This window comes from Leptidea sinapis, chromosome 11, assembly GCF_905404315.1.
Source record: "Leptidea sinapis chromosome 11, ilLepSina1.1, whole genome shotgun sequence".
NCBI classification, from domain to species: domain Eukaryota; kingdom Metazoa; phylum Arthropoda; class Insecta; order Lepidoptera; family Pieridae; genus Leptidea; species Leptidea sinapis.
This window is the reverse complement of record NC_066275.1, coordinates 3,478,631-3,491,106: the sequence shown is the minus strand read 5'-3', so window position 1 is coordinate 3,491,106 and position 12,476 is coordinate 3,478,631. Positions and strand designations below refer to the sequence as shown.

Sequence of the window (12,476 nt, the reverse complement as noted above, 5' to 3'; positions counted from 1 at the left end):
CATTTATCAATTTGACAGCTATAAAAGCTTATTAGCTGTAAGCGTAGACGATGAAAATCTACATATATCTAAATAACTTGTACTTAAAAGCTATACTTTTTGAAAAGGTCATAAATTATTGATAATTTTATTGCAATGAGAGCAAACTCCATTTTAAAGAATGTTTACTTCAAATTTAAAAAGTTCAGCATATTATGCTAACTGCATAAGTGCATAATATAATTAATATACCTTTAATTTATAAGTAACGTTTGAGAAAACATTTTTGAAATTAAAAAAACCAATCAAACATATTTTAAACATATTTCATAAATAAAATTATATATTTCAGTTTTCTGTACTTTCTTTATTCTGAACGCAACATTCGATAGTGCTGCCTCTTGTGGCTATTTTGTAAACGAAAGCATTAATCAGGCAATCGGGCTCAGTCGGTTTTTCTCGGCATCAGTCACGCCTAGACTCGTTCGTGCAACGAAACCGACATCATTCCATGGCGAAGTTCCAAGACTGATGCTCTTGTCGTTCTTTGAGCAAATTAACAGTTTTACTTTATGAACGGAATTTTTACCGCAATATAAGTTATTTTTTAGGAACAATGTTGTGATTTTAGATGTAGAAGTGGTGTTATAGTGATTTATATATGGAATACGAGCGCAAGTGATATTAACGAGGAATTTTTGTGAAGTGGTGCAATAGTGTTCAGTTATCAACTACCATAGGATTTAAAGGATTATCTTTATTTGTAATAGAAGGTAAGATTACGAACTAATGCCGTTTTGTTTAACTAAATGCGTGGCGTTTATTGGAATGGCTTCCGTTTATCGACTCGCGTGCGCGGTAATGGCTGACTTTCTTTTCGTCATTCTATAAAGATTACACTTATAAAACTGAGTCATCATTGATAATGATATTAAATGTGATGAGATTAATGCTGAGCAAGTTTGTTACGCTGGTTTTTGTGCGTAGGTCGAAGGTTTTAAAGTGTGGGTGGTGGCAGCGTATGCAATCAACAAGAACGACAACCCGACCGGTCGTGGTCGGCCGTTCTGTAATCTGTACACAATATATATCATTGCATTGAATTACGCTGTTTTTTTGAGGTTCAAGTGCCGTATGCAATCTGTAGGATTTATGAGTGAAATTCTCGATTTCACACTAACTAATCAGTGGGAAAATTTTGATTCTGTTCTTGAAATTAGTTAATAATATAGGGGCAGATAGTAAACGTTTCCTGTGCGCCCAGGAGGGCCTTAAAATATATTATTTGTTGTTGCAGGTTCCTTGGGACAGTACGCGATTTTCGCGATTATGAAAAAGCGCTTCTGTACATGAATTTGATCGAGTACAAAATATATAATATTGAAGCCCGTCCGTCTTAACCCAGTAATGGCTATTCTGTAAGTATTGAGAATTGTTGTCGTCGATGTTTTTAGTTCATTATAATATGATTTAATTCCTTTTATTTATCGTTACGCTACCACGTTCGCTCCCTCGTACGAACAGCATGCCAAGTTACATGATTTATTTTGTTATTCCCCATTTGTAATGCTGAGGCTTTCGTCGGCGTAAAACTATGAATGCACTGACCGCGTCGGGGCTGTCGGTGCCCGTTCATTCCTCGTACTAACCTATTTTTATTCGCGGTGATTGAAAAAACATCCGTTCAGCAGGCTGAAACATTCCATCGTGTTTTTTAACAGCGCATGCTTTCGATTTATTATTTTGTTTCACGAATTTCGTGTGGATAGCAATAGACAGTCGTAGCGTAGGTAGTTTGTCGTTTTTTGGCAAGAAATAGGTTGGTACTTCGTGGAAAACGGGACACTGGACAACTCAGAGCGCGACTTCCCATCGCACGGGACCTCTCCGTGGCTGAGCACTCCGGAGCGGTGCTGTGCGATCGGACCGAGTGCTGAGCGGCTGTGTCGCGTTCCAGATGGGTCGGAGGGTGTCTGCGCGGGCGGCGGCGGTAGACCACATGAGCCCGCGCGATGTGGCGCGTGCTGCTGGCCCTCGGGGCGGCGTGCGTCGCCGCGCGCGCCTCGCAGGACCTCGTCCGGACCTTCTCCGATGCCCTCGCTGAGACCTCATCCCACTTCAACCATCTTGTTGTTGATCGCAACACGGGCAGGGTGTACGTCGGCGCCGTCAATCGGATATACCAGCTCTCGCCCGACCTCGAAGTGGCACAGAAGATCATCACGGGTCCCGTCAATGATTCCTCCCAGTGTACGTTTGATTGCCCCCCCAGCTTTGTTAAAAAGCCCACAGACAATGTTAATAAAGCTCTCGTTATAGATTATGCGACTAGTCGTCTCATCACGTGTGGCTCGGTACTGCAAGGACTGTGCTCTGTACGTAATCTGAACAATATTTCGCATGATGTCCGGGAAGTGCGGGAACCGGTCGTCGCTAACAATGTGACTGCTTCCACCGTAGCTTTTATCGCGCCAGGGCCTCCCAACCCACCGATGACTCAAGTTATGTATGTTGGTGTTACATTCACGGGGAACTCCCCATACCGATCCGAAGTACCGACAGTGAGCAGTCGTTCCTTGGAAGACGATAGACTTTTCATGATTGCTCGAACTGCAGTGACTACAGGAACTAGGATGTTTGTCAATTCCTTATCTCGTGAACGATACCCTATAAACTATGTTTATGGTTTTAGTTCGGAGGGATTCAGCTATTTCCTAACAAGCCAGTTGAGAGGAGTGGGTTCAGATACATATTATAGTAAATTAGTGCGTGTATGTCATGATGACGAAAACTATTACTCCTACACAGAAATACCCATGTCTTGTATGGGAGAAGGTGGCGGTAATTTTGGATATAACCTGGTTCAAGCAGCATTCGTCGGAAAAGCAGGGTCTGTACTCGCTGGTGAACTGGGGATCACTGCCCAACATGACGTATTATTTGCAGCTTTCAGTCAGAGTGAATCTATAAACAATAACGTTCCTTCAAACATGTCAGCCCTATGTGTATATTCACTCAAAGCTATTAGACGTAAATTTATGCAAAATATAAAAACTTGCTTCAGTGGTAATGGATCTAGAGGCTTAGATTTTATATCACCATCACACGCTTGTATAGGCACCAAATTACAGTCAATTAGTGAAGATTTCTGTGGGCTGGACGTAAACACGCCTCTTGGTGGAGAACAACCTGTTGAAGCAGTACCTGTTGCAGTATTTAAGAAAAGACTGACTGCAGTAGCAGCTACGGCGACCGGAGACTATACTGTTGTATTTGCTGGCACCGCCGAAGGACATCTCAAGAAGGTCGTTGTTGAGAGCGCTACTTCTGCGTTCGAATATGGAGACATAGTCGTAGATGAAGGGTCACCAGTGAATAAGGATTTATTCTTCGACACACAGTTGATGCATCTATACGTAATGACGAAACGTAAGGTATCAAAAGTAAAAGTTCAAGAGTGCAGCGTATATAAGTCGTGTTTGACATGTTTGGGAGCCAAAGATCCGTATTGCGGCTGGTGTTCTTTGGAAAACAAGTGCAGCTTAAGATCGGACTGTCAAGATGCAGCTAAAGATGTATTGTATTGGATATCATACCGCAGTGGACGTTGCACAACCATTACACAGGTTACCCCATATCAGCTACAACGAACAACTTCAAGAACTTTAGATTTAGTTATAGAAAATTTACCCACTCTTAACGGACAATTTCTGTGTGCATTTACCGCTTTAGATCGTACTCTTATTACCAACGCTACTAGGAAACATTATGGTGTCAATTGTACAACACCACGGACTGATACACTTCCGCCTATTCCTGCCGGCCAGCATCATTTTACAGCTAAACTATCAGTTCGCACGACGCAAGGGCCTGATTTTGTTGCGACAAATTTTACGTTTTTTGATTGTAATACGTACAGTTCGTGCACTCAGTGCGTGAGTTCTTCCTTCCCATGCGATTGGTGCGTTGACGGTCATCGTTGTACTCACGATACGGCGGAGAATTGTAGGAATGATATCCTTGTTACAGGCGTCAGTAGAATAGGTCCTAGCTATCGCTCCGGGCCTGGTTTCTGTCCTACTATTAATTCTACCTCTGATGGTACCAATGAAATTTTGGTTCCTTCTGGCGTTAAAAAAGCAATAAAAGTGAAGGTTCATATTATTGGACAGTTTATAGTTCAAACTAGATTTGTATGCCAATTCAATATAGAGGGAAGAGTGACTCACGTGAACGCTCAACTACTTGCCGATACTATTTATTGTGAAGCAGTTGAATTCACGTACACCTCACGTGAACCCAACATAACCGCGTCATTCGCTGTTATTTGGGGCGGATCAAAACCTCTAGATAACCCAGATAATACCCATATATTGATTTACCGATGTCACGATATGGCGGATAATTGTGGTATGTGTTTAGCGCTACCTGAGAAGTTCGGTTGTGGCTGGTGTCAGGGTTCAGATAGATGTGAAGTCCAAGAGCAGTGTGGTGCACCAAGTGTGTGGCTCAATCGAACTCAAACCTGTCCGAACCCTGAAATACACGTATTTAAGCCACAACTTGGCCCCTGGGATGGTGGCACTAATATTACCATTGAAGGTATTAATCTCGGTCGTAACATATCCGATATTTATACCGGTGTAACTATAGCAGGTATTAAATGTCAGCCTATTATCGAGTTGTATGTAAAGACAAGACGTATAGTATGTACGGTGGACGGACCCGGCCAAGAAGTTCCTCGAGACGGTCCTGTAGTCGTTCGTGTGGCAGATTATCGCGGTGAATCCAAACACCACTATACTTTCGTTAATCCCAAAATAAACTCTATTCAACCGAAATACGGTCCACAATCCGGTGGCACCAAGTTGCGTATAACAGGGGAATACTTGAATGCGGGAAGTAATATACAAGCGTTCATCGATGAATTACCATGCGCTATTTTATCTGTGTCTCACGAGGAAGCTGTGTGTAGGACGAGTCACTCGTATCAACTCAAAATGGGCACACTGCGGATGCGCTTCGATAATGGAATGCGTACTTTGGAACGGGAGAAATTCGAATACATAGAGGATCCTGTTGTGGTTTCGGTCGAATCTGGTCCTCCATTAGTATCACAACGCAAACAACCCAAAGGTATTCCGTCTGGTGGTATAAACATCAAAGTGATGGGACGTAATTTCCATTCCATTCAATTTCCGCAAATATACGTCTATCATGATAATCGTCCGTATATCGCCCCGTGTCATAGAGTCGATTTTCAAACGCACCTCATTTGTGAATCGCCAGGTATAGAAAGCGCTGGACTCAATTTAGATCCTGACAGGCCATTAGAGTTAGAATACGGTTTCAATATGGACGACGTTCAGAGCGTACAAAATATCACAACAAAGACAGGTGAAGCGTTTTTACTGTACCCCGACCCTGTTTATGAGAAGTTTGATGAAGATGTAAAGTATTATAAATCTGAATATTTGACTATAAATGGGCAAAATTTGGATAGAGCGTGTACGGAACACGATGTTGAGGTGGAGATAGGCGAAAGTATATGCAATGTTACGTCGTTGTCGAGGCATCAATTGACATGCCGCCCACCAGCGCGTGACGAATTGCCAGATGGTGTAGACACTCCCGAGGTAGTGGTGAGGGTTGGCCGAGCTCTCACTTATAAAATCGGTAAATTGTCTTACTCTTCGCAAGCTGGCCTGCAGGCAGCTATAGGTAAACCAGTATTATTCGGTGTTGTAGCTAGTATTGTAATACTCATTTTAGTATTTGTCGTGTTTCTAGTTATGTATAGGCGTAAATCAACTGAAAATATTCGAGTATTAAAAAATATGCAAGAGCAAATGGATATATTAGAATTAAGAGTAGCAGCGGAATGCAAGGAAGCTTTCGCAGAGTTGCAGACTGAAATGACTGATTTGACGGGAGATATAACGGGAGGGATACCGTTCCTTGATTACCGTACATACGCTATGAAAATATTATTTCCTAATATAGATGATCATGCCGTTCTGCAATGGGAACGTCCTGAACTTATGCGTAAAGAGAAAGGTCTCAGACTGTTTGGACAGCTTATTTTAAATAAAACATTCCTTTTATTATTTATTCGTACTCTAGAAAGTAATAGATATTTTTCAATGCGCGACCGTGTCAATGTCGCTTCACTTATTATGGTAACATTACAAAGTAAGATGGAATACTGCACTGATGTTCTGAAAACGCTATTGGCAGAGCTTATAGAGAAGTGCATGGAAAGTAAAAGTCACCCTAAACTTTTGTTAAGAAGAACAGAAAGCGTAGCCGAAAAAATGTTAAGTGCTTGGTTCACCTTTCTTTTATACAAATTTCTGCGCGAATGCGCCGGTGAGCCGCTTTATCTGTTGTTCAGATCTATGAAAGGTCAGGTAGACAAAGGGCCGGTCGACGTGATTACCTCCGAGGCACGATACTCTCTAAGCGAAGAGAAACTAATTAGGCAGTCGATCGATTTCAAAGCGATGACCGTCAGTGTGTCCATTTCACAACAGACATTATTCGTTAGCGGCTTAGAGGCTCCCACAGAAAACGTGCAAGTCAAAGTTCTCGACTGTGATACGATTAGCCAAGTTAAAGAGAAATGTTTAGATGCTATTTACCGCGCTACACCGTATTCGCAAAGGCCGAGTCGTGACGAGTTAGATTTGGAATGGCGAACCGGGGCCTGCGGTCGATTAATATTGTACGACGAAGATAGTACCACTAAATGCGAAGGAGAATGGCGTAAACTAAATACACTCAATCATTACCGCGTGCCAGACGGTGCTTGCCTCAGTTTAGTTGCAAAACAGAGCTCCGTGTATAACTTGTCTAATATGGAAAAGAATGATAAGTCCCACACTTACGAAACGTTAAACAGAGGGAAATACGGCTCGGCCAGTCCACCGGCCAGCCCTCTGAAGTACGAACACGGCGGAGGCTTCAAATATTGGCACCTCGTTAGGCATCACGACGGTGACGCACACAAAGAGGGAGAGCGCGGAAATAAAATGGTATCGGAAATATATCTGACTCGCTTGCTCGCTACCAAGGGTACGCTGCAGAAGTTTGTAGATGATTTATTCGAGACTATATTTAGTACGGCGCATCGCGGCTCCGCGTTACCTCTCGCGATAAAATACATGTTCGACTTCCTCGACGATCAAGCACTCCAGCACGCTATATCCGACCCTGAAGTGGTTCACACTTGGAAGAGCAACTCGCTGCCTCTGCGTTTCTGGGTCAATTTAATTAAAAATCCGAATTTCGTTTTCGATGTCCATAAATCAAATACCGTAGATTCATGCTTATCCGTGATCGGGCAGACGTTTATGGATTCGTGTTCCACTTCGGATCACATCCTCGGCAAAGATTCGCCGTCTTCTAAGCTTTTATACGCTAAAGATATACCGGTATATAAAGAATGGGTGGAGCGGTATTATGCGGATATAAAGTTGATGCCGGCCATATCGGATCAGGACATGAACGCGATGCTAGCGGAGGAGTCGCGCCTCCACACTAAAGAGTTCAACACTAACTGCGCGTTGAACGAACTGTACGCTTACGCGGTTAAATACAACGAGCAACTGATGGTGACGTTGGAGGAGGACGAGTTCTCCCAGAAGCAGCGGCTCGCGTACCGCCTGGAGCAGGTCCACGGTCTCATGGCCCACGACTATAACGTCTGAAGCTCAACCCACCGCCTTCCGCGCCGTGTACATAATGCCCTCGCACATATCTAAATTGCTGGCATATTTTGTATATATTAGATAGTGTACAGTCTTTAATATTGTAATTTTTGTATAATTTCAGCGGTCCGATGTCGTTTTTTTTTAATTTTATATAATGAACTTTGTATTAATTTTACACGACGAACCGACCGGCCGCGGTCGTGCCACAAGTAATCATGGTAAAATATTAAATTGTGTATATGTATGTCTATGTGTACTCGCGTCGGACGAGTTAATGTTACGTCGATCGGTGTATAATTGTGTGTTGCCAATGAATTCGCATGTAAGTTCGCCGGCGAGCGCTGCGCCTCGCTGTCGGGCGGTATTTTAAACAATTTGTACTCGCAGTCTACTTAACGAAATACCGACACTGAACCGGTGAACGATTCCATTAATAAATATCGTCGAATGTAGTGTGTGTGTTTGATTTACGCGCAGCGCCATTGTCTGTGTCGACGAAAGCCCGGCTCTGAAAGTATGCAGTGCAGTACGCAGGGAGAGGATAGCGGGCGCGTTGCCGTCTCGTCCCGGGCGAGGCGGCGAGATGAACCCCGGCCCTGCTGTTTCAGCCGGTTCGTGCGGATCGCGATGCGCGGCCTATTCGCGCTCGTCAACAACTTGTACTGCATCCCCGCTTACGTCGTGTGGATGATGGCGCTGCGTATCACCCGCCCCCTATACGCACCCCTCTATTGGAAGCTCGAAGGGCTCATGTACCACTGGCTGCTGGCGATGGTCTCGCTCTGGACATGGACGGCCGGATATGAGAGTAAGTGCTTTAAATATCAAACACTAGCTGCACAATACCTGCAAATCGAAGCGTGACAAATGTTTGAGCTAACAGAGCAAAGTGTGTGAATATGTGCTCAATATTCAGACCTACTCTTAGTTCTTGTCACAGAAGGGCACATCACCATAGATTTCAGAAATTGATAGCCTTAAATTATAATGCGCAAATAATTTTAATTACATTAGGATATATGAAAGAATCATAAATCTCTAATATAAAAACGTTTCGTGGAATCTGAGTGAAGACTTCTGCGAAAATGCCATACAAAACATGTATGCTTAGATAATTTTTACGTCTACATAGAGCCTTTAGCTGTTAGGCAATGTATGACCACAGTCCAGGTTTATTGCTTTAGTGTGCGATACACAATGCGCAATAAACATACTAAATCATACATACATCTTAAACTCGCAATATGCCAGTCTCTTTTTTTGTGTGCGTGTTTGCTGAATAGAGGTTAAATGTACGACTCTAAATGTAGGTTTATAAATTATCTAAGGATTTACGTTATAATTGCCAGCTTGTACCTAAGTCGTTTATAATTTAGTGTCATGGATGTTAGTCCAAGAGGAATCGGCGCATGAGTACCGGAAACTATTCCACCTCAATTTTTTTATGTGATCCTCTTTAAATTACCCTACTGATGATATAAATGCATGTTGCCATGGGGCAACCCCGTGCCATATTGTTCAAACCGAAATTGTTTAAACGATTGCAAGGAATTGTTATTTTTCAACCGGACAATTTTTTTACTTAATATATTAGTTATTAAAATCCAAACAAAAATGGTCCTATGACTTTTCACAATACAGTTAATATTTCAAAGGTTCGATAAATCTCAAATTTGGGTACTTTAGACCATGAAAAATATATTAAAAAATTTAAATAATATTTTTTATGTAATAATAATTTATTTGTCTACAATTTGTTTTAAACTATTTTTTACAATTTTTTAACAAAAGTTATTTAAGCATGAATCTGAGCATTATGGATTATAATATGGCACGGGGTTGCCCCATGGCAACATGCATTTATATCATCAGTAAGACAATTTAAAGAGGATTGCATAAAAAAATTGAGGTGGAATAGTTTTCGGTACTCATACGCCGATTCCTGTTAGACTATGTTGCAACTTTAATAATATGATATTATAATGAAAGTGATGACACAACATTATTGACTCGATTGATGTAATTAGAATTTTATATACTTACATGGAATCAAATACTTATCTAAAATCTCTAAGATCAAGATAAATTTAGAACTTCTTGAGGTTGAGTATAAGTGATGGCGATCTTCTCATGGACCTCGAGATTCCCCGAGGAAGTAGTTGCAGTCAGCAGTATGTACATATTCAGGTAAGTCTAGTAGATTATAGGACAGGTGTTCGACTGCTCCAAAGAAATGAAATCTTTTGATATGATATAAGCATAAATATTTTAATCTATCTTCTAATACATAAAATTCTCGTGTCGCGGTGTTTGTTACCAAACCGCCAAAACGGTTTAACCGATTTGTGTGAAATTTTGTGTGTATATCGGGTAGGTCTATGTATGATAAGGGTGACCCTAACCTAAAGTATGGACATATTTTTTATGAGATAATTTATTGACGCACAGTTTGACTGTTCTGCTGTGAAACAATTTCACTATAACAACAGGGAGCATATTTTACGAAATAATTCTTGATTTTAAGAAATGTTTTGTTAAAAAATATAAAGACAAGAATATCTTAAATGATAATTTCCCGTATAAACAACAACATTCGATATTATGTAAGAGATACATTTCGCTTCTGGAATCCTACTTCTAGCGAAACGTTTGACCACTTTATAATACGTTACTACCGAAAATAATATATAGTATTTTTTGTTAACTTTTCGCCGAAAAACGGAATTATATTTTATTTTTTGTTATACTTACTGTCAGCGCGGTATTCTCTTGTGATGATGATTGATATTATCTAGTAAAAAATAAAACAAAATAATTCGATTTATTATAACATATTTTCAATGTGTGTTATAGTGATGTGACATGTTTTACAATTGAAATTGCTTATCTACTTTTGATAATAACTTTTCGAGTCGGTGGATGACGCGCGATGGCCTGTTCGCATCCGTTATGAATACATTAGATATTTAAATTGTACAATACAATAGCCTTGTATGACTAAATTCTAGTTAAATTATGACTAAGAATGATTTAACGACTACTATGTTCATAAGCCTGCATTTATTTACATATGTGTAGTTACCATGCTGAATTAATTTTCAACAAATCTATTTTTATAAATATTATAGATGCCTGCCATGTCACTCTAAGAGGGTCAAAATATCACATTTAGATGGGAATGAGTCGCCCGTGACTCGTGAGTGACCATTTTATCGGCAGACTTGGAGAAAAGTTGACGTAAATAATAGTGTTAATTTTCCGAAATAATAATAATTACTTATTGTTCGAAATTTTAAGAGTAGAAATTTGTTTAGAATAATAATTGGTATATGATATGTATAAAATGGTCGCAAAAACTCAAAATAATAACATTTAGATAATTTTGATAAGTTGTCGCCCAGAGGCTGCCAATCTTCTATAATTAATTTCATTCATTTATTTCATAAGGTACAGTCGAATGCTTTAAAATTCTATTGTGCAAAGAACGCATGTATTACCCGCCCCACTACTTAATGGGGTCATGTTTATGAAAACTACGAATTCTGCGTATTCAATGACACCGCAGCTATAAAAACATTTCGGTAAAGCCAATCTACATTCACAATTAATTGCACACATCGATAAAATGCTACTGTATCTATACACGAAGTTAAATGAAATCGATCAGTGGTATACCATTATGAATCCATAATTATGTCCGACTATTCATGGCTAATATAAAAAGGGTATGTATCGATTTTTTTTTCTACTCCTCTACTTTTATTTGTATTTTATTTGTAATTTATCTACATACTTAATTGAGTCTTTAAAAAAGTCTATACTCGAGTTATGGCCTAAAAAAGCATTGTTTACCGTCGCGAAAAAAGCACAATTGTTGTGGTGCTACAGACAAAGAAATACAGGCTAGGTATGGTAGGTTCATAGAAATATTTGGTAATACCATGTAATACGTAGTACATACTATATTACATACATAATAATTTCATGTTTAAATTATTAAACTAAACATTTTAAGAAAAATACTTGTTAATATAATATATTAGGTATATTTTGTAATTTTCAATTTTCCCGCGTTGGATGTATGGAACCTTTGCTATTCCTTGAAGTAAAAATAAAACCACTCATCAGAAATAATTACATATGTACGAAATCTTGTTGTGCTTTTTTAATTGTTGTTTCATATTAAACTCCGACGTAGAAAACATATTGTATGCGACACGTTGCATGACTAGGTCAAAAAACTCGTGTTTTTTGACCCTCATTATACAACTATTGCATAAAATACTATAAATGAATACATTTCATTTCAAGTAAAAATAATTCATTGTCAATAAGCCTCGTCAAAACATTTACGTAAAGAGTCGCGACGAAAAGAAAACCGATTGATACGTGTAATTTGGTGAATTACATTCTCTCGTCGACCGGATTTCAGTAAAAGTAGGCTTTGAATATTCGCCGACGACTAACGCGTTGCGAATCCGATTTGCTTGTAATATCCTCTTGCAGCCACAGATTACATTTGGCGTGTCGCTCCGTAATTGATTTCAGGTACTGAGGCTCAGGTCCAGTACTATTGCAAATGAGAGGATCAGATCATCAGATTTTTTATATTGATAAGTAGTATCGAGAGTGTGTTTGTCCTCTTGACATTGTATAGAATGCTTTACTATTGGGAGGAGTAAATAAAGGAGATACACTAAATAACTACAAAATTGATTGAAATAGATTAAGGCTCTGGGAATTTCTTGGGTGTTATAAGAGTGTGGTATATGTATTAAAACTAGC

The 12,476-nt window shown here is 39.8% G+C and overlaps 2 protein-coding genes across 2 annotated transcripts in view; both read left to right on the top strand.

Annotated features, from left to right (window-relative positions):
* The first annotated feature begins 449 nt into the window (after window positions 1–449).
* On the top strand, window positions 450–8,143 carry LOC126966688 (plexin A3). Its single transcript, XM_050810848.1, has 3 exons — window positions 450–752; window positions 1,277–1,397; window positions 1,937–8,143. The coding sequence occupies exon 3, from the start codon at window positions 1,992–1,994 to the stop codon at window positions 7,686–7,688; it is 5,697 nt and encodes a 1,898-aa protein (XP_050666805.1). The 5' UTR covers window positions 450–752; window positions 1,277–1,397; window positions 1,937–1,991; the 3' UTR covers window positions 7,689–8,143.
* An 84-nt stretch (window positions 8,144–8,227) lies between these two features.
* The window catches only part of LOC126966732 (acyl-CoA:lysophosphatidylglycerol acyltransferase 1-like), a 453,894-nt gene continuing 449,645 nt past the window's right edge, over window positions 8,228–12,476 (top strand). The window contains exon 1 of the mRNA XM_050810997.1: window positions 8,228–8,499. Coding sequence (XP_050666954.1) covers window positions 8,319–8,499 — 181 coding nt within the window. The 5' untranslated portion in view covers window positions 8,228–8,318. The remainder of the gene's footprint in view (window positions 8,500–12,476) is intronic.